Source organism: Lagenorhynchus albirostris, chromosome 6 (genome assembly GCF_949774975.1).
Source record: "Lagenorhynchus albirostris chromosome 6, mLagAlb1.1, whole genome shotgun sequence".
Classification (NCBI taxonomy): domain Eukaryota; kingdom Metazoa; phylum Chordata; class Mammalia; order Artiodactyla; family Delphinidae; genus Lagenorhynchus; species Lagenorhynchus albirostris.
The window spans coordinates 62,539,697-62,557,465 of NC_083100.1; the positions used below are offsets into that span (position 1 = coordinate 62,539,697).

At 36.3% G+C, this 17,769-nt stretch overlaps 1 protein-coding gene and 1 non-coding gene across 3 annotated transcripts in view; both read left to right on the forward strand.

The window, feature by feature from the left end:
• Positions 1-17,769, forward strand: part of FASTKD1 (FAST kinase domains 1) — a 34,720-nt gene that overhangs the window by 7,736 nt on the left and 9,215 nt on the right. Inside the window, exons 1-7 of one of the 2 annotated variants that reach the window (XM_060152695.1) lie at positions 571-692; positions 1,754-1,879; positions 3,840-4,238; positions 6,287-6,397; positions 7,132-7,263; positions 12,015-12,501; positions 13,735-13,849. In XM_060152695.1, coding sequence (XP_060008678.1) covers positions 1,767-1,879; positions 3,840-4,238; positions 6,287-6,397; positions 7,132-7,263; positions 12,015-12,501; positions 13,735-13,849 — 1,357 coding nt within the window. In that variant the 5' untranslated portion in view covers positions 571-692; positions 1,754-1,766. Of the gene's footprint in view, positions 1-570; positions 693-1,745; positions 1,880-3,839; positions 4,239-6,286; positions 6,398-7,131; positions 7,264-12,014; positions 12,502-13,734; positions 13,850-17,769 lie in introns of those variants that run through there. The other variant, XM_060152694.1, reaches the window with a different exon arrangement.
• On the forward strand, positions 10,658-10,760 carry LOC132522521 (small nucleolar RNA U13). The gene has a single exon (XR_009541262.1). It is a non-coding gene; the product is annotated as a small nucleolar RNA U13 (small nucleolar RNA).

Sequence of the window (17,769 nt, forward strand, 5' to 3'; positions counted from 1 at the left end):
TATATGGTGGATCATAGCAAGAATAATTAGCATGCATTTGAAATTCAAATTAAAAACCCTCTTTATTATGGAAGATTTTAAACATTTACTAAAGTAGAGAAATTAGTATAATGAACTCCTTTGTATGCATCATCCAGTGTCAACGATTACCAACAGATAGCAGTCTTGTTTTGTCTAGATCACCTTCAGTTCCCTCCCTACCCTTCAGTATAGTTTAAATTGTCGTATCATTTCATCAGTAAATACCTTAGTATATATTTCTGATAGACAAAAAACACTCTTTAAAAATATATATATAATCACCATGCCATTTTTTATACCTACGAAAATGAATAATTATTCCTTAAATTCCCTAATAACTGAGTTCAAATTTCCTTGATTGCTCTAAAAAAGGTCTTTTTGTAAGGCAGTTTGTTTAAATAAGTATCCAAACAAGGTTTACTGATTACATTTAGTCAAGATTTTCTCTGCCCTTTTTTTTTATTTTTTTTTGCGGTACGCGGGCCTCTCACTGTTGTGGCCTCTCCCGCTGCGGAGCACAGGCTCCGGACGCGCAGGCTCAGCGGCCATGGCTCACGGGCCCAGCCGCTCCGCGGCATGTGGGATCCTCCCGGAGAATGAACCTGCGTCCCCTGCATCAGCAGGTGGACTCCCAACCACTGCGCCACCAGGGAAGCCCTCTGCCTTTTTTTGTAAGTACTCATTTTATTAAAGGATATCATTTAAAATTACACCAATCATAAGTATGCATCTTGATGAATTTTCACATACTGAAAATACACTTATACTTCTGTGTAATAGCACCAAGATCAAGACAAAGAATATCACTAGTTTCCCAGAAGTTTCTTTCATGCTCTCTTCCAATCACTCCCTACCTTCCCGCCCTAAGAGTGACACTCTCTTGGCTTCTACTACCATAAATTAGTTTTGCTTTTATAAAAATGAAATCCTGGGAATTCCCTGGTGGTCCAGTGGGTAGGACTCGGCACTCTCAACTGTTGTGGCCTGGGTTCAATCCCTGGTTGGGGAACTAAGATCCTGCAAGCCGTGCAGCATGGCCAAAAAACAAAAAGAAAAAAAAGAGCGAGAAATCATATAGTAAGAACTCCTATACCTAGTGTATTTCACTCAATATATTTTAAAGATTCTTCCATGATATTGCGCTGTTATTTTTTATTGCTGTATAGTATTCTAGGAATATGGGCAATTTATTCACTGTACTCTTGATGGACATTGAGACTGTTGCTATTTAGCATTTAGTTTTTTGCTGTTACATATTATGCTGCTGTGCAGTTCCTTATGCTTGTCTTTTAGTGAATTCAAAGTCTTTAAAAATCTGTAACAATTCTCCTTCCTGCTCATTTGTCTTGCCATTTACTTGTTGAAGAAATCGAGTCGTTTTTCCTATAGGAAAATTCTGAAGTTTTTCAAGCATGATTGTAGTAGAGGTTGTATTATTTGTTAATATACAACCTTGAGTTGAAATTGTTCTGTCCTCAAAAAATTAATATGTAAATGATTCAAACAATTTCAAGTGTTTTTTTTCCCCTTTTTAAAATCTTCAAGTAGAATTTGGCTTTTTAACTCTTAGCCTGGGTTACTTTTATAATAATAAATAATCAACATTTTAGAAAAATTCATTTTATAGTAGTAATATATTAGTATTTTTTATTGCTTTTTGTTTTATAACTGTGTATTATGTTTTAAGTGAAAATAAATGGTAATGATCCCCTTTGTATATTTACTTTAATAGGTTTGATATTAATATGCTGTCAAAATTTTCCTCTTGCCTGGCAGATCAACATTTATGTTTTAGTCCATTAATGGGAAAAATAGCTGATATTGTAAATAGGAACTTGGAAACGATACAGGACTTAAGGTAAATCTATGTAGGGGCTTTGTGTCATGGTGGAAAGATTCTGGGCTTTGAATGCACACACACTTAGACTTGCTAGTTCCTAACTATGTGACTTTATAATCTCTTGGAAGTTCACTGTCCTCATCTATACAACAGGTATAGTAGTATCTACTGTGCAATGTTGCTGTGGGAATTAGAGATGAAATATGTAAAGTATAACACAATGTTGTCAAGATTTGTGATTTTTCCTTACTTGCAAGCTAACATGTTTGCCTACCATCCTTATAACCTCATTTAACCTTAATTACCTCCTGGAAGGCCCTATCTCTAAATATAGTCATATTGCCAGCTAGGGCTTTAACATATAGATTTGGAGTGGGAGGGAACCATAGTTCAGTCTATAGCATACACCAGTGTTCAAAGCAGCATTAGTCATAATAGCCAAAGGGTGGAAACAACCTTAATGTTCATCAACAAATGATTGGGCAATCAACATTTGGTATATACCCACAATGGAATATCATTCAGCCTTAAAAAGGCGGGAAATTCTGATGTATGTTACAACATGGATGAACCCTGAAGACATTACGCTAAGTGAAATAAGCTATACACAAAAGTACAAGTATTGTATGATTTCACTTTATATGAGGTACCTAGAGTAGTCAGATTCATAGGAACAAAGTAGAATGGTTGTTGCCAGGGGTTGGGGGAGGGGAGAATGGGGAATTACTGTTTAATCGGTAGTTTTAGTTTGAGAAGATGAAAAAGTCTTGCAGACGGATGGTGGTGTTGGTTGTACAACAGTGTGAATGTACTTAATACAACTGAACTGTACACTTAAAAATGTTTAAAATGGTAAATTTTATATATATTTTCACACATACATGAAAGTAGCTTATAAAAGCAGAGACAATAAAAATCACTGTAAAGTAAATTTTTTAAACTTTAAAAAATTATTATAGACCCATTTGAGAATCTAATGAAATCTTTGGACATTTCCCCACTCCAAACTGCAATTACAAATATGTATACAATTTAAAAAAATCGTATTCAAAGGGTTTATGATTAAACTAAATAGCAATGCTAGTTTACTAATTAATGTTAATTGGTACTAACATTAAACATTCTGATTAGAGAAGCCAGAGTATTGTATAACTGGGTTTTTAAAAAATAATTTGTTTTATTGAAAGAATTGAAGAAATTTTGAAACAAAAAAATGCAAACAGGCCCCCTATCCTAATGGTTGAGATATTCATGTCTTTTTTGTAGATTGTTTTATAATTATTATCCCCACATGTTTGTTATATATCTTACATTTTGCATTCTTTATTCATTATTAGGTATATTCTTATATTTAGAGTTTCTTGATTTTTGTATCATGTAAGAACTGTCTTTTGAAAGCAGAGACCTCACCTTTGTAATTTTGGTGTTTTCCACAGTGCTTAGATTGATTTATGTTTCTTAAGAGTGTTTATTGAGGGAAGAAATATTCACATTCAATATTGTCCTACTGTTACATATTAATATTAATGTAGCCTGAAACATTAAAAAATATGAAATCATTAGTGAGAAATATTTTGCCAAGATTTTTACTGGTAAATTACAGATACACAGAGAGAGAAACAAAGCGAAGTCTACTTCCAAAAATATAGAATGAGACTTTCCATGTTGCATTCAATGGGCTGTTGGCCCACAGTGATTTCTGAGTAAATTTCACTAAAATATTTTCCTTCAAAGCATTTATCTATAGAATGAGATATTATACACACTAAAAAAAAATTATTTCAATTCTTTTTTGCCTAAAGGGGTTTGATTAGTGGGAGATCAGAGTTCAAGTCCCATTAGTATTTAAAAGAAAAATTTTGTTGTATAAAACCTATAATATTTTTATCAGTTCCTTTCCGTTTCTAAGCATTTAGTCTTAGAATTGCTCATTTTTCTTAGATAATGTAAAAATCTTTGCATCTTCTTCCTTTTCCAGGTGCTTGTCTGTTTTAATGGTCAGCATATCTTCTTTAATATCACAGCGTTTTCAAGAGCAACTAGTGAACAAAGCAGAGCAACTTTTTGACACCATAGATTCTTCCCAGGTCAACATTGCAAGAAGAATAGTACAGTTTCTTCGAAATATTAAATATAGTTATTACCCACTATTGGAAAGGTGCAATAAAGTGTTTTTGAGCAGTGTGAACCACCTTGATTTGGACTCCATAAGTAAAATACTTAGTCTATACCACTCTCTACAGTTTCATAGTTTTGAATTTCTTTTAATGACTAAGAAGAGGCTAACAGAATTGATTCCTCTGTTTGACCACCCAGCTAGCTTTGTAAAATTGTTTGTAACATTGGGACCTTTGGCAGGACCTGAAGAAGAGAAACAGTAAGTTCAGCTAAAAATACTTTACTTTTCTTGTTGAGAATATATAGAGCCTTCAAGCTTAGATCTTGCAGTTCTGGAAGTCAGAAAAGTCACTCCACTCAACTGTAGAAGGGAGAATTATCTCTTGTGCTCTGCTCCTTGATTCTTTCTCTGATTTTTCTAATTTACATCTCAAACTCTTAGTCTCCTACTGCTTTGAATGGGGGCCAATAATCCCCTGGTGGCCAACACAGCAGTGGCTGTGGGAGAACATCATTTAAGTGCTATTCTCCCTTCTTAGGCCAGGTGACTGGCTTTACACAGAGAGATAAGACTCCCCCACCCCCAGTACAGAGTGTGGAATATTCAAAATTATAGTAGTCCTAACGATGGACCATTTTATGCTTTGGTGTCTTCAAATTCACCATCAAAAGCATTTATTATGCACATTGGTATATGTTCCCATTGTCAGGTTTGAGTGATTTTGGTCTGATTCCTATCTTTTAAGAATTTCCAGTTTTGCCAGATTTTTTTTTTAACATCTTTATTGGAGTATAATTGCTTTACAATGGTGTGTTAGTTTCTGCTGTATAACAAAGTGAATCAACTATGCATATACATATATCCCCATATCTCCTTCCTCTTGTGTCTCTCTCCCCCCCTCCCTATCCCACCCCTCTAGGTGGACACAAACCACTGAGCTGATCTCCCTGTGCTATGCAGCTGCTTCCCACTAGCTATCTATTTTACATTTGGAAGTGTATACATGTCCATGCCACTCTCTCACTTCGTCCCAGCTTACCCTTCCCTCTCCCTGTGTCCTCAAGTCCATTCTCTCTGTCTATTTTGCCAGATTTGATGTAGATAGAAATATTTGGGCTATAAAGATGAGCAAATATTAAATTAATACATGATTACTAGATATGAGCAAGCAAATAAGTTTGATTCATAGATTCAGTTGAGCAGGGGTTCCAGGAGTTACATAAAAGAGGTATCTGCCTCATTTCTGTTAGCAAAGACTTCATGGAGAGTTTTATTTTTAAGAGTCCTTTGAATTATATGAAGAAATTTAAGGGTACATTTTAAGAGACTATCAACATGGAAACAAGATGATTATTAAAAAATTTTTATTGGAATCTTTCTCTTTTTTTGTCACCATGCCCTATTAAAATCTTTTATGCCAAGGCAGTACAAAAGTTGAATTTAATTAGTCCCTGCCTTCAAGGAATTTTTATTCCACTTGAGAGTGCAGAAATACGTAATTGAAATATGTAAATAGCATGACACTTCAACATAGTTTATGAGTAACTACTAAAATTAGTGATATAGATAGTAACTGCTGTGGGCAGACAGAAAAGTGAGAGAAAAACGTGGACTAAAATGGTTGGGAAAAGCTATGGGGAGAAGCTGGGTTTGAAATGTTTGATAAGGTTGGTGAAAAGGATGGTGTGGAACTATGTAGGATGAATAGAAAATGTATCTTTCTTCAGACTTCATTTTTAGGCTTGCCTTCTAAATTATTCTAAAAGACACACTTATATACTTTTATTACTGGATTACTTTGGATGGTTTCAAAATGGACCATCTTTGTAAATTTTCAGTTTATAATGTTATCGTAAGTAGTTAGTATATAAGATTTCTGTTAATATGCAGGTATATTGACTTCGTGGTCAGATCTTATTCAGTTTTAAAAAATTGGGGTAGAGTTGGAATATCAATTGTTAGTTCCTTAGCTCTCTAGCTAAAGTTCCTTAGCTCTCTAGCTAAGGTTTACAATGTTAGAATTATTAATTAACCAATTAATTTAAAAACATTTTATCTGTATTTTTTAAGAGAGAGTTTAGGATTATAATGAGGCCTTAATTACTTTGAAGAAAACAATGTATTTTTCTTTATTTAATAGTATTTTGTATTATCCCCAGTTATGTGGGGAGAAAATTAGAATTATATATTGAATTCAGTTTTTCTTTCTATTATTTTCTATTTCTTACCTAAGAACTTATTTTTTTAAAAAATTTGTAAGCTAATCATCAGTTTTTCAACATAAAAATATTTTTCTTTGCTTCTAGACTTAAATCAACCATATTATTGATGTCAGAGGAGTTGACTAGCCAGCAAGCCCTGGCAGTGATGGGAGCCATGGAAGAGATGGAAAGCAGAAATTCACGTCTGATTAAAAAGTAATCTTTTCTGAAATTCATGGTGTTAAGTTCAGTTGACATTCATAAGTTACTATTTTTTTTTTTGAGAAAAAAACTTAGTTTTTTTTCCTGTAATCTTGGTTTTGAAGAACTACGGAATTAACATTTAAGTCATTGTTTATTTTCTAAATAATTTATTTTTCAAAATAGAGATTTTTAAATAGTTTATAGCATATTTCATTTCATTTGCTGCAGAGGATATAATCTAGGAAAGTGGAGAGCATAGAGCAGAACTGACTTTAAAAGGATGCAGAACAGTTAACATCTATATGAACTTGAATTGTTTCACACTACAGTTGTTACCTTGAAATCATACTGCCATATATTGCCTTTTTTGTTAACTTGACATTTATGAAGAGACAAAAATACATGGTTCAGTTTGTGTATATTTATCTTTTCATTATCATAATATTATATATTCCTTTAAAAGATATTCCTTCTGCCCTAATTCTTCCAACTTATTGTCTCTTCGCATTTCCCATTGCTTTTAAGCATCTCCGTTAGAGGACCAGTGGATTTAAGGAAGAAAATTAAATCAGTTTTACATTTCTGTCATCATCTTGAGACAGTTCTTCAAGAACAGAAAACCTTGTGTCATTCATTGCTGTTTCTCCAGCACAGAGCATGTCTGGCATGAAACAGCTCCTCAGTAAAAGTTTAATAAAAGTACATGAATGAACTGGTTATAATACATGTTTTATCATTCTTTTTAGAATTGCTTCAATTCTGTATAAACATTTGGATAACTATAAACCAGTAGAGTTATTGAGGATAACTCAAGCATTGATTTTTCTACATTTTCAAAGTAAAGAGCTTTTTGTGAAACTCAGAGAATTGCTGCTTAGGTAAGATTAAAATAGATGTGTTTAAGTCTTTCGCTATTGTTTTTTTTATTTCTTTATTTCACTGTTTGTTTTCTTTATGTATAGAGTTGTTGGAAGTTTTTTTTTTTTTTTTTTTTTTTTTTGCGGTACGCGGGCCTCTCACTGTTGTGGCCTGTCCCGTTGCGGAGCACAGGCTCCGGACGCGCAGGCTCAGTGGCCATGGCTCACGGGCCCAGCCACTCCGTGGCATGTGAGATCTTCCCGGACGGGGTCACGAACCCGTGTCCCCTGCATCGGCAGGCGGACTCTCAACCACTGCGCCACGAGGGAAGCCCAGAGTTGTTCGAAGTTTTGAAAGCAGAAATGGGTAGGTTATTAAAAATGTTAAAGACACTGTCTCCCCGCCATGCCCATTTTGCCAGTGCTTGTGCTTGATATATTTTGAAATGGAAATGAGGTCAGTGGGGTGATGAGTTCCCTAGGTCGTGAATACACAAAGCCAAGCCATTCTCCTTTCCTGCTGGGATGGAATAACCATGAAAAGATTGGAGCTGCTGAAGAAGGCAAAACTCCATTTGGGAGTGCTCACATTTGGGGGCCTTTAGTCTGCTTAGTTGCCTGTTTTAAGGCATATTAAGTTTTTAAATTCGAAATTTTAAAAATAAAATATGTGGGGGTAATGTTAGTGAAAAAGTGTTTTCATACAGATTTTCCCTTTATAATTTTAAAATTTCTGCATTTCTATGGATATAGCATTAATATTTCAACTAAGAAGTTATTCAGTTTTCCATTGACTTTGCATTATGCTAAAATGGAGTTTTCCATTAAAAATTTTTATTTTAAGGATCAGAATAATGAATGAAATTAAAAGCAGATTAACCTTTTTCCCCTCCATTTTTCCATACTAGTTTGCTTTCTTACTGTGATTTTTGAAAGACCAGGCATGGGACTCTATGCTGTAATCGAAAGAGTGACATATAATTGAAAATGATTTTTACTATAATAAGGTAATATCCATTATGCTTAAGATTTGGTTTTGTTTTTTTTTTTGCGGTACGCGGGCCTCTCACTGTTGTGGCTTCTCCCGTTGCGGAGCACAGGCTCCGAACGCGCAGGCTCAGCGGCCATGGCTCACGGGCCCAGCCGCTCCGCGACATGTGGGATCTTCCCGGACCGGGGCACGAACCCATGTCCCCTGCATCGGCAGGCAGACTCTCACCACTGTGCCACCAGGGAAGCCCTATGGTTGAGATTTGAACTGAAGACTAAGAGGTAGCACTTTATCAGATGAGAATTTTGCATGTTAGATGTGGTATAAGAAGATTCACTGTTTTCTTAAAGAAATAACTTTCTTATCAAGATGATTAAGTACAGGACTATTGTGTCTTCACCCTTTCCATATTTAACATGAACTTTCACAAAGCCTCTATTAAGAATTTTATGTTCTAAATTAGATATAAACTGGCCCAGCAACATTACTTATTTGGTCAGCATGATCTTTTTTAAAAGATTAAATTACGAAATACTGTTTGCCTACAGGTATGCTTACAGAAAAATAAGATAGGAGTGGGAGCATCACAGGTGATTTCACTTTACCTGTAATGTTTTTATCTACTTTATTAAAAAACTTGAAGCAAATATGACAGTGTTGAGGTTTAGTAATTCTTTTTTTTTTTTTTTTTTTTTTTTGCATTACGCGGGCCTCTCACTGTTGTGGCCTCTCCCGTTGTGGAGCACAGGCTCCGGACGTGCAGGCTCAGCGGCCATGGCTCACGGGCCCAGCCGCTCCGCGGCATGTGGGATCTTCCCAGACCGGGGCACGAACCCGTGTCCCCTGCGTCGGCAGGCGGACTCTCAACCACTGTGCCACCAGGGAAGCCCTCTTTTTTTTTTAAGAAGTTTTTTTTAAAAAAATTATTATTTATTTATTTTTGACTGCGTTGGAACTTCGTTGATGTGCGCGGGCTTTCTCTGGTTGCAGTGAGTGGGGGTTCTCATTGCCGTGGCTTCTTTTGTTGCAGAGCACAGGCTCTAGGCGTGAGGGCTTCAGTAGTTGTGGCACGTGGGCTCAGTAGTTGTGGCTCACGGGCTCTAGAGCGCAGGCTCAGTAGTTGTGGCGCACGGGCTTAGTTGCTCCGTGGCATGTGGGATGTTCCTGGACCAGGGATTGAACCCGTGTCCCCTGCATTGGAAGGAGGATTCTTAACCACTGCACCACCAGGGAAGTCCAAGTTTAGTAATTCTGAGTAGCGAGAGCCCTTACATATCTCTGTAATTTAAAATTTTAACCCTTCCCCCTCTTCAGTGTTGAGTGTGTGAAAGAACACAATCTGATTAAAATAGTTCACATAAGCGTTTGTATAAATAGCTCCTGAAACCATTTGGGGAACCCAGGGAGTTGATGTGCTGGAATAATATGTTCTTTTTAAAAAAATATATTGAAATATAATCTACATAAAATATACGTATCCCCTCCACATTACCCTACTCCTTCCTCCTTCCCCCTCCTTCCACAGGTTAGCTACCATCCCTGCTTTTACTGCAGAGATTAGTTTTGCCAGTTCAGTGCCTGGCTTCTTTTGTTTAATATTTTATTTATGAGGTTTACCTCATAATGTTTTTGCTGTATACTCTAGTAAGAATGTAACAATTTTTTTTTAGTCTGTTCTAATGTTGACAGGTATTTATTTCCACTTTTTGGCTATTGTAAATATTCCTGTTATGATACGTATTCTCACATGTATCTTTTAGTGAACATATGTGTGCATTTCTGTGGATATTTACCAAGGAGTATGATTGTTGGTTTGTAGGTTATACATATGTTCATCTTCAGTAGATCCTGCTAAACAGTTTTCTATTTTTTTTTCTTTTCTTTTTTTAACAGTTCTCTGACTAGGGGTTGAACCCGGGCCACGGTACTGAAAGCCCGCAGTCCTAACCACTAGTCCACCAGGGAACTCCAAATAGTTTTCTAAAGTGACTGTGCCAGTTTATATTAGCACTAGCAAAATGTGAGCATTCCGGTGACTCCATATCCTCACCAACACTTGGTATTTTTTTATTTTCTAATGTTAGCCTTGGTGGTGGATTTGTGGTAGTATTGTAAACACAATTGCATATGTAAGTTTTGGAAGTTGAGGAACCACCATAAGGAAAAACATGAATGGAGGTTGGCAGGTTTGTGTCTGTTGGGGGTTTATTTTCAGACAAGTATCACAAGATTGGCCAATACTGAGAGTTCCTATCCCTTGGTCAATTCTGCAAACAGATGTAGCTCTTGGGGACTTTCTTTTCTTTATATAAAAGAGTATATTAACTTTTTGTGGTTATAAGAATAAAATAGTCATTTAGTACTTATTGAGTACCTACTTTGTGTCAGGCAATGGACCAAATATTATATGAAAATAATTTTGAGATCCTTTTGTACTTCATAAGCATGATGATTGGGCGTTCACACTATTACGTGAGATGTGCCTCCCTCAAACCCGTTATGATGTCAACATGTGACCCATCTGATGTGAAAAAAAATCATTTTGAAAACAGAGAAAAGTATAAAGAAGAAAATAAAAATCATTTGTAAGCCCTTTCATCTACGGTCAACAGTTTGGTTTATTTCCTTGTGGTATATACTTACATTTTATATCTGTATCTATATCTATATGCTTTCTTTTTCCATAGTTGAGAGTCATGAACGTGCAGCTTTGTATTCTTCCTTCTCCAACCCCCGCACTTAACCTTAACAGCACTTTCCTACATCATTTAAAACTATTTGTAAATGTTTTTAGTGATTGGATATTACCCATCATATGATTTGTACCATAATTCTCTTAACTATTCCCCATCATTGGGTATGTAGACTGTTTTCAAATTTTAGCCACATAAAAATATGATTAATAACATAACATAAATTTTTGCCTGCATTTTAGATTATTTTCTTAGGCTAGTTTACTAGACAGAGATTGATCATGTCAAATGATATAATTACTTTTAAAGTTCTTAAGCTACTACTAAATTACTTTCCAGAAAGTTTGCACCAACTTTTTAAGTTTACTGTTAGTGAATGAGAAAGCCTGTATCAATGCACCCCTGCTAGCATTGAACATTATCATTATTTTAATATGCTAACTTAATATTTTTAAAAGTAACTCAGTTTTGTTTTAATTTATATTTGATTATCTCTTCCAACACTTCTAACCCTAAAGATTCTTTAAAAGCTCCCAGTTTTTAATTTGTATTTTAACAACTGCTGTCCTGGTGGTAGGGCTTTTACCATAGGGGTTTGGGAAAGGAGGAATGGAGAATGGGGTCAATTGGATGCGCTGTTATCCTGTTTTTGTTTTTTTAAAGCTGGGCTTCTTATGTAGCAGAAGAAAGAAGGGAATCACTATTACTGAGTGGTCACTCTTTGCCTGTTCTAGGTCATACCAGCTCCTGACAGGTCACATCAGAAATTCAGTCCAAGTTCCATCTCCAGCTGCAGCACTGCAGACATTGTTCTGACACTGACGTTTTGTTTGTCAGGGACTATAGTTTTATTTTTGCATAAAAAATTGGGGCAGTGCTTTAGAACATCTTAAGGCTTCCCTTAGTAATCCTTTAAGAGGCTGTCATCTTTGAATTTATCCAACCCTTCTTAAATTAACTTATATTTTAAGCCTATCACACCTATTAATTGTAATAGTAATTATATATTCATATTTTAATATTTATATGTGTATTGGTTTTTTTGCTGATGTATTAATTTTGTTCTTTTCATTTTTCCCTCTTTATAGTTATTTGAAAGTCAGTGTCATACCTAGTGAGATTTCCCTCCTGGTTTGTGCTCTTTCGATGCTTCCTTCTCCTCACTTAGACGAAGCGAGGATATCTCAAATTGAAGCAGTTTTACCACAGTGTGACCTAAATGACCTGAATAGTTTTGCCACATCTGTTTTAAGATGTATTCAGTTTGATCCCATGTATCGGAATAATACTCCTGGGAAACAGTTGAAACTACTTCAAAAATTAGATCACTACGGTCGTCAGAGACTACAAAAATGCAGCAGTTTGAATCTGTTATGGGAAGAAGTTAAATCTCTAAAAGGAGACTGGTTTGCTGATTCACTTCTTGAAGAAACTGTTGTTACCTTACAGCGTTTGATGGATGAAATTAATTACATAAATGTTGCAGGGATTGCATCTTTTATTTCTAGAACTAACTACCTCAGTACTTCGCTACTTGATAGGATAGCCTCAGTGGTCCTTCAGCAGAATGAAAAGGTGAAATTGAAATGTTTGTTACACATTAGTTTTACGTAGTTGTCAACTTCTAGAAGAATAAATGTTTATCATAAGTACTTTGAGAACTTGATTGGAATTTGAAGTTTAAAAATTAAGCTCTAAAAAAAAAAAAATTAAGCTCTAGTGGGAATTCCCTGGTGGTCCAGTGGTTAGGACTCTGCACTTTCACTGCTGAGGGCCTGGGTTCAATCCCTGGTCAGGGAACTAAGATCCCATAAGCCACGGAGTGTGGCCAAAAAAAAAAAAATTAAGCTCTTGTTTCTGGTTCAGCAATTTGTCGTTCCTCCCCTTAAAACCCTTTCCTTCAGCAGTGCAGATTTGGGGAGATCAGCTGTCATCTTTTGGTGTATTACAAATATTGTTAAGATCAGTCAAAATTCATTGACTAGAAGGAAATTCTTAAAATGATAGTTGTATAAGGATAAAGAAGATGAATGATTTTTGTTTTCTTTTTCTTGTTTTCTATAATCCTGTGATAGTTACTTTTACTATTTAAAAACTATTCAAAAGAGTGAGATAAGTGTGAAAACTGAGAAAATTATAAGATCTCCACTGACTTCAATATTCTTGAATTGTCAGTGTATCTTACACATTTATTTCTGGAACTTGTAAAATGCTGCTTTTTGGATTATGTGAGAAGACAGTCACTTACAAAATCTATTATATAGATCAGGGTATGGCTTTTACTTAGAAGACATTATTTCTAATAAGTGAAAATAAAAGTCTGTAGTGCCTGCCAGTTATTAAGTATTGGCTGAATGAATAAAAAAGAAAAAGAAGGAAAGAAAGAAAAATGAATTATGATTATTTATGATTATTATAAACTAAGAAACTTCCTTAATTACATTATATTATGAGTCTATAAAATGTGCTGATATCATGGAAATTAGTGACACTATTTTCTTGTCATTTTAATGACTAAGGAATTCTGGAACAGGATTTTATACCAAACAAAATCAATCTGTAGCTTATCTGATTTATTTTTCCTGCATTAATATTTAGAGTTACTAGAAATTAGTGGTGGAATTAAATAAATTATAGCAAGGTAGAAAACTTAATAAACAGAATGATACATGTGTCATTTAACTGTGGGCATGTTCATTTAACTATAGGCATGTTAGATAAAGACTTCTGCTTAAGATAATAATTAGGCTAAATTTTGTTTTGTTTTGCTGAAGTTGAAGCAATAACTTTTTTGTTCTATTTTTACAGATTCATCCTTTTGCAATCCTTGCTATTATTCTTCCGTTCAGCGCCCTGAACTATGATCCACCTCAAAGGGATGAATTTTTCGGAACTTGCCTTCAACACCTTAATTCTTACTTAAGTAGGTATATTGTTTGGTAATACATTGATGAGGAGGTTGGAGGATACTGTTGCTGCTACTCTAATACATATTCCTTTTTAAAGGATAGTGATAATAGCCATGAGTTTTATACCTTCAAAAAATATTTTGGATCCATTTTTTAAACTTTTTTATTATGAAAAATGTCAAAATTACATTAAAAAGTGAAAGAATTGAACAAGTAGCACCTATAACTCACTGGTTAGATTCAGTGGTTCACATTTTACCATATTTGCTTTACTGTTTGTTTCTCTTGCTCTCTTGTTTTTTTCCTAAGCCATTTCAAAGTAAGTTGTAGGCACTGTGACTCTTTACCCCTAATTGCTTAGGCATACACCTCCTAAGAATAATGATCTCCTACATCACCACAATCCTGTTAATCACACCTAAGAATATTAATAGTCCCCTAATACCTAATACACAATCCATTTTTAAATCTCTCTCATTCTCAAAGTACCTTATTTAGAGTGGTTATTTTGGACCCAGGATTCAATCAAGGTTCACTCATTCCGTTAAGTTATCTCTTTGGTATCTTATGGTCTAGAATATTCTCTGGTTTTTGTTTTTTGTTTGTTTTTTGCTCTGCATTGACTTAAGAGAAAGATTTTTTTGTTATCTAAGTTTTCTTTTTTTTTAAATAAATTTATTTATTTTTTATTTATTTTTGGCTGTGTTGGGTCTTTCTTGCTGCGTGCGGGCTTTCTCTAGTTGTGGTGATCAGGGGCTACTCTTAGTTGTGGTGCACGGGCTTCTCATGGCGGTGGCTTCTCTTGTTGAGGAGCATGGGCTCTAGGTGCGGGGGCTTTAGTAGTTGCAGCATGTGGGCTCAGTAGTTGTGGCTGGTAGGTTTCAGTAGTTGTGGCATATGGGCTCAGTAGTTGTGGCTCACGGGCTCTAGAGCGCAGGCTCAGTAGTTGTGGTGCATGGGCTTAGTTGCTCCGCAGCATGTGGGATCTTCCCGGACCAGGGCTTGAACCTGTGTCCCCTGCACTGTCAGGTGGATTCTTAACCACTGCTCCACCAGGGATGTCCCTAAGTTTTCAAATACACAGTAAAATTGAAAGAACAATGTAACAAACATCTGTATACTGTATACCCACAATGTAGCTTTTGAATAATGATTAACATTTTGCCACATTTGCTGTGTGTGTGGTGTGTGTGTGTGTGTGTGTGTGTGTGTGTATGATGAACCACTTGAAGTGTCAGCCCTAAATACTTCAGGTTATAAGGACATTCTTCTATGTAAGCACAATACCAGTACCACACTTAAGAAAGTGAACAAGTACCACCTTCTACCTACTCAGTCCATAATAAAAATTTCCCAATTGTCACCAAATTTTCTTTGATAAATTTTTTAAAGAAACCAACGTTGAGTTGTTATGTCACTTTCTCCTAATCTTTTTTTTTCTTGATGTTTATTTTTTGCAATAGAGGTTGGCCATTTATTGTGGGTTGTGCCACATTCTGCATTTGTCTGAGTGCTTGCTTTTAACTTGCTCCTCCATCTCCTGTGCTCCTAGTAAACTGGAAGTTAGTTATAGATGCTTGATTAGATTCAGATTAAACATTTTCAGCAAAAAATGCCTTTATGTGGTGCTGTATACCTGATATTTGTATCATTTCTGGAGACATATAACATTTGATTGTTGTCAATTTTAAAAGTTTGTTCATTTTTTAAATAGAAAATAAATATTTCTTAAGGTCCTATGTAGATGTTTATTAATTGTCAGAAAGGTTGCTGCTCTGGTGCTGATTATTATGTGTCTCTTTAAAAAGTCTAAATAGTGTTTCAGTGCCAGAAAAAAGTGGAGTAGAAATACTCCTTCCTACTGTTGGCCTTAGCAGAAGCAGTACGTGAGGGTAGCGGAGGCAGGAAATTATTTTTTTCTTTTCATTCTTTATTTTGGTCCTGAATTGTATTTCTTTCTGTTTGGCCTTAAAGAAAAAGGTTTTAATGCTGCTTCTCTTCTCAGACCCACATGTCTCACTTGTCAATATAGTGTGTTTTAGAAGTGAAATGTCTGGCTCAGTAGTTACTGCTTTTTCAGTCAACATTCACCAAGTACTTATTGTCAGGCAGTCTTTAGTCACTGGAGATATAGGAGAGAATAAAAACAGGTAGACTCTACCATTGTTGATTTTACTTTCTGATGGGGTGAAACTGGCATAGACAATAAACAAATACATAAGGTGAAATGGTGATAAGTATTTAAGACCACTAGAGCAGGGTAGGTGTGTACGATGGAGGATAGTGAGGTGGGCTGGATGGAGCGAGGAGGTGTCATTGACCATGGATTGAATGAAGTGAGACACCATTCAGGATGATGTGTCAAAAAATCTAAACAGGGCTTCCCTGGTGGCGCAGTGGTTGAGAGTCCGCCTGCCAATGCAGGGGACATGGGTTTGTGCCCCGATCTGGGAAGATCCCACATGCTGCAGAGCGGCTGGGCCCATGAGCCATGGTCGCTGAGCCTGCGCGTCCAGAGCCTGCGCTCCGCAACGGGAGAGGCCACAGTAGTGAGAGGCCCACGTACCGCCAAAAAAAAAAAAAAAAAAATCTAAACAATCATCATCAAAAAATCTAGAAACAATAAATGCCAGAGAGGGTGTGGAGAAAAGGGAACCCTCCTGCACTGTTGGTGGGAGTGCAAATTGATATAGCCACTATGGAGAACACTATGGAGGTTCCTTGAAAAACTAACCATAGAACTACCATATGACCCAGCAATCCCACTACTGGGCATATACCCTGAGAAAATCATAATTCAAAAAGAGTCATTTATCACAGTGTTCATTGCAGCACTATTTACAGTAGCCAGGACATGGAAGCAACTTAAATGTCCATCGACAGAGGAATGGATAAAGAAGATGTGGCACATATATACAATGGAATATTACTCAGCCATAAAAAGGAACGAAACTGAGTTATCCATAGTGAAGTGGATGGACCTAGAGTCTGTCATACAGAGTGAAGTAAGTCAGAAAGAGAAAAACAAATACCGTACGCTAATTCATATATATGGAATTTAAAAAAGCGGTACTGATGAACCTAGTGGCAGGGCAGGAATAAAGGCGCAGGTGCAGAGAATGGACTTGAGGGCATGGGGTGGGGCGGTTAGAGGAGGCTAGGACATAGTGCGAGAGCAGCATTGACATATATACACTATCAAATGTAAAATAGATAGCTAGTGGGAAGCTGCTGCATCACGATCAGCTTGGTGCTTTGTGATGACCTAGAGGGGTGGGATAGGGAAGGTGGGAGGGAAGCTCAAGAGGGAGGGGATATGGGGATATTTGTACACATATGGTTGCTTCACTTTGTAGTACAGCAGAAACTAACAACATTGTAAAGCAATTATACTCCGGTAAAGATGTGAAAAAAAAAAAAAGAGAGAGGTTGACTCATGTCCATAGGTGGGGAAGAGAATCCCAGGGTAAAGAAAAGCAAGTGCAAAAGGCCCTGAGGTGAGAACATGCCTGGTTTCTTTCGGGAACAGCAGATTCAGTGTGGCAGGAGTGGAATGCGGGAGACTGAGTTGGTAGGAGAAGAGGTTGGAGAGACAGCCAGAGACCAGCTTCCGCAGAGCTTTTTGCTCTGCCTGGAGAGTAAGAAATTCCTATTCTGTCATCCAAGCAACAAATACTTACCTGGGAGCTTCCACGTCCAGCATAAGGTGTTAGGCTCTATATTAGGGCAGGAATTGTTTCTCTAGGCTTGTAGACCTCTAGGTAGGCTGTGTGAGACCAGTATAAATATATTAATTATGTCAGTATGATGCTCATGGGCTTTGCTACATTTTTGTGGGGTCTATATGCTAGATAGTGTCTAACCGTGTCTAGTTTTGTGTGTCTCTAATAGACAAAATGGGACTGATATGTATGTGTTTATTCATGTATGGGTG